The sequence below is a fragment of the Bison bison genome, unplaced genomic scaffold, assembly GCF_000754665.1.
Source record: "Bison bison bison isolate TAMUID 2011002044 unplaced genomic scaffold, Bison_UMD1.0 scf7180017864233, whole genome shotgun sequence".
Taxonomy (NCBI): Eukaryota; Metazoa; Chordata; class Mammalia; order Artiodactyla; family Bovidae; genus Bison; species Bison bison.
This window is the reverse complement of record NW_011494805.1, coordinates 634,449-637,237: the sequence shown is the minus strand read 5'-3', so window position 1 is coordinate 637,237 and position 2,789 is coordinate 634,449. Positions and strand designations below refer to the sequence as shown.

General features: G+C 43.2%; 1 protein-coding gene across 4 annotated transcripts in view; it reads left to right on the top strand.

The window, feature by feature from the left end:
* Positions 1-2,789, top strand: part of COL14A1 (collagen, type XIV, alpha 1) — a 270,892-nt gene that overhangs the window by 162,651 nt on the left and 105,452 nt on the right. For all 4 annotated transcript variants that reach the window (XR_825786.1, XR_825785.1, XM_010846187.1 and 1 more), the window contains exon 25: positions 973-1,029. Coding sequence is in view for 2 of the 4 variants with exons in the window: in XM_010846187.1 (XP_010844489.1) it covers positions 973-1,029 (57 nt within the window). In the remaining 2 variants the exon portion in view is untranslated. The remainder of the gene's footprint in view (positions 1-972; positions 1,030-2,789) is intronic.

Sequence of the window (2,789 nt, the reverse complement as noted above, 5' to 3'; positions counted from 1 at the left end):
GCAGAGTCGGACACAAAGCAACTTAGCAGCAGCAGCAGCAGCAGCAGCAACCTTCCTGCCAGAGAAGGCGTTCCCTTTACAACATTCACAGCAAACAGTCTGCCTGAGCTCAAATCCTTCCAACTATTTGGCACTTACTGTCTCCAGAGACTAAACATCCCCCTGATTAGTTGAGAGTTTTCCCTTGTATTATACTGGGATAAGAAAAATAATATTCTCAAGTTTTCTTTAGTGTCAAATAAGAATTAAAAAAAAAAGAATATGCAAAAAAATAATATTAGGATGTTTAATCCACGTAATGATGCCGTAACATCCCGGTGCTCTGCCATGTGAATTGGTAGGAAAGTCACAGCTCTTACGTGACTACATCCACGGCCTTTAACCAAACCGCACTTCTGCATTTGACGCAGTTCTCACCCCTCCTCACCCAGGTTAAGTTGATCAGGACACAGCCTTCCAGTGTCCTGCTGCGTGGTTCACAGAGCTGAGTTTCCCAGGCACAGTCTGACCATGGCCGAGGGCGAACCAGGCTCTCCTGGGGACTACGTCCTGAGAACTCAGGGTAAAAAGGGAGGGAGTGCTATTGAACGTGGATTGATGGTCCGTCCTTAGGCAGAATGGGTTTACGTTATGGGTGAAAGCAGCCAGAGACAGATCTGAAATAGGTTGGCAGGGCTCCCGCCTTAAATCAGCGTTGAAACCACTTTGAAGTTGATGCTTTGAGTGCGTTGACTCCCGCTGGGAAAACTGAACTGTGGCAAAATGGCATTTCAAGCCTTAGGTCTGAGGCTGAGGAGATGGTTGGAACCAGCTTTCATGGGCTTTGGCTGATTTACAGTGGGCCCTAAATTCACTGCGTTCTCAAAGAAGACAGCTGTCAGAATCATTGACTCCCCTGAAGAGTTATGACTCCATGACCTCCCTCTCTTCACAGATGAGACGGTTAACTGATGTTCTTTCTCTGCTTTTCAGAATCGCTTCCTACTCAACCACCGACGTTCCCTCCAACCATCCCGCCAGCAAAAGAAGGTAAAGAAACACAATGTAATCATGATGTGATTTTAGGTTTTGGATTTCTGTTGGATTTGTTTGTTTCTTCATTTAAAAACCAAGATATTAATAAAAGATAGTTTCGCCTTAATACAAGTGCTTGTATCAGACCCTTAGGGGGTACAGATTTGCAATGAGTAGTAAGTAAGACATAGAGATCTAATGTGCAGTGTAATGAATGTAGGCAACAGTATTGTACTATAATTATGTGCTGAGATAGAGGTGCTAAATATTACTACATCAATCAAAGTACAATATATAAATGTAAATTAATATACATTATATACAATGTAAATTATGTATCAGTTCAGTCACTTCAGCCACTCAGTCGTATCTGACTCCTTGCGACCCCATGAATTGCAGCAAGCCAGGCCTCCCTGTCCATCACCAACTCCCGGAGTTCACTCAAACTCATATCCATCGAGTCAGTGATGCCATCCAGCCATCTCATCCTCTGTCGTCCCCTTTTCCTCCTGCCCCCAATCCCTCCCAGCATCAGAGTCTTTTCCAATGAGTCAACTCTTCGCATGAGGTGGCCAAAGTACTGGAGTTTCAGCTTTAGCATCATTCCTTCCAAAGAACACCCAGGGCTGATCTCCTTTAGAATGGACTGGTTGGATCTCCTTGTAGTCCAAGGGACTCTCAAGAGTCTTCTCCAACACCACAGTTCAAAAGCATCAGTTCTTTGGCACTCAGCTTTCTTCACAGTCCAACTCTCACATCCATACATGACCACTGGAAAAACCATAGCCTTGACTAGACAGACCTTTGTTGGCAAAGTAATGTCTCTGCTTTTCAATATGCTATCTAGGTTGGTCATAACTCCTTCCAAGGAGTAATCGTCTTTTAATTTCATGGCTGCAATTGCCATCTGCAGTGATTTGGAGCCCAGAAAAATAAAGTCTGACACTGTTTCCGCTGTTTCCCCATTTATTTCCCATGAATTGATGGGACCAGATTATATAAACAAATGTAAATTATAAATATAAATCAAATTAATATATTGTGCACTTTAAATTTTTGCAGTGTCATTTGTCAAATATACTCAATAAAAAGCCATCTAAAAGTAGAATCTGCACACACAGAGTAGATTTTCAAACAGAATTCTTTCATATTTATTTCATTGAAAATATCAGAATGGTACATATTTGCCAGGGAAGAGTAGTCCTGTAGCCTGGGGGTGTAGGTTATAATTGTGTAGTTTGTAGGTTATAATTGTGTAGTTGTGTGGGTTATGATTGTGTAGTTGTGTAGGTTATGATTGTGTAGCTGTGTAGGTTGTGATTCTGTAGATCAGGGTCGCAGTGTAAGCTCACCACAGAAATGCTGCTCCCGGGTGTGTTTTTCTGTCATCACAAAAGTTTGTCTTCACCTCTTACTTGAGCTGTTAAGGTAACTTTCTAAAAAACTTGGAAACATAGTAGTGATGGTTATTTTTTTATCCCATTAGTTCAGTTCAGTTCAGTCACTCAGTCGTGTCCGACTCTTCGAGACCCCATGAATCGCAGCACGCCAGGCCTCCCTGTCCATCACCAACTCCCGGAGTTCACTCAGACTCATGTCCATCGAGTCAGTGATGCCATCCAGCCATCTCATCCTCTGTCGTCCCCTTCTCCTCCTGCCCCCAATCCCTCCCAGCATCAGAGTCTTTTCCAATGAGTCAACTCTTCGCATGAGGTGGCCAAAGTACTGGAGTTTCAGCTTTAGCATCATTCCTTCCAAAGAAATCCCAGGGCTGA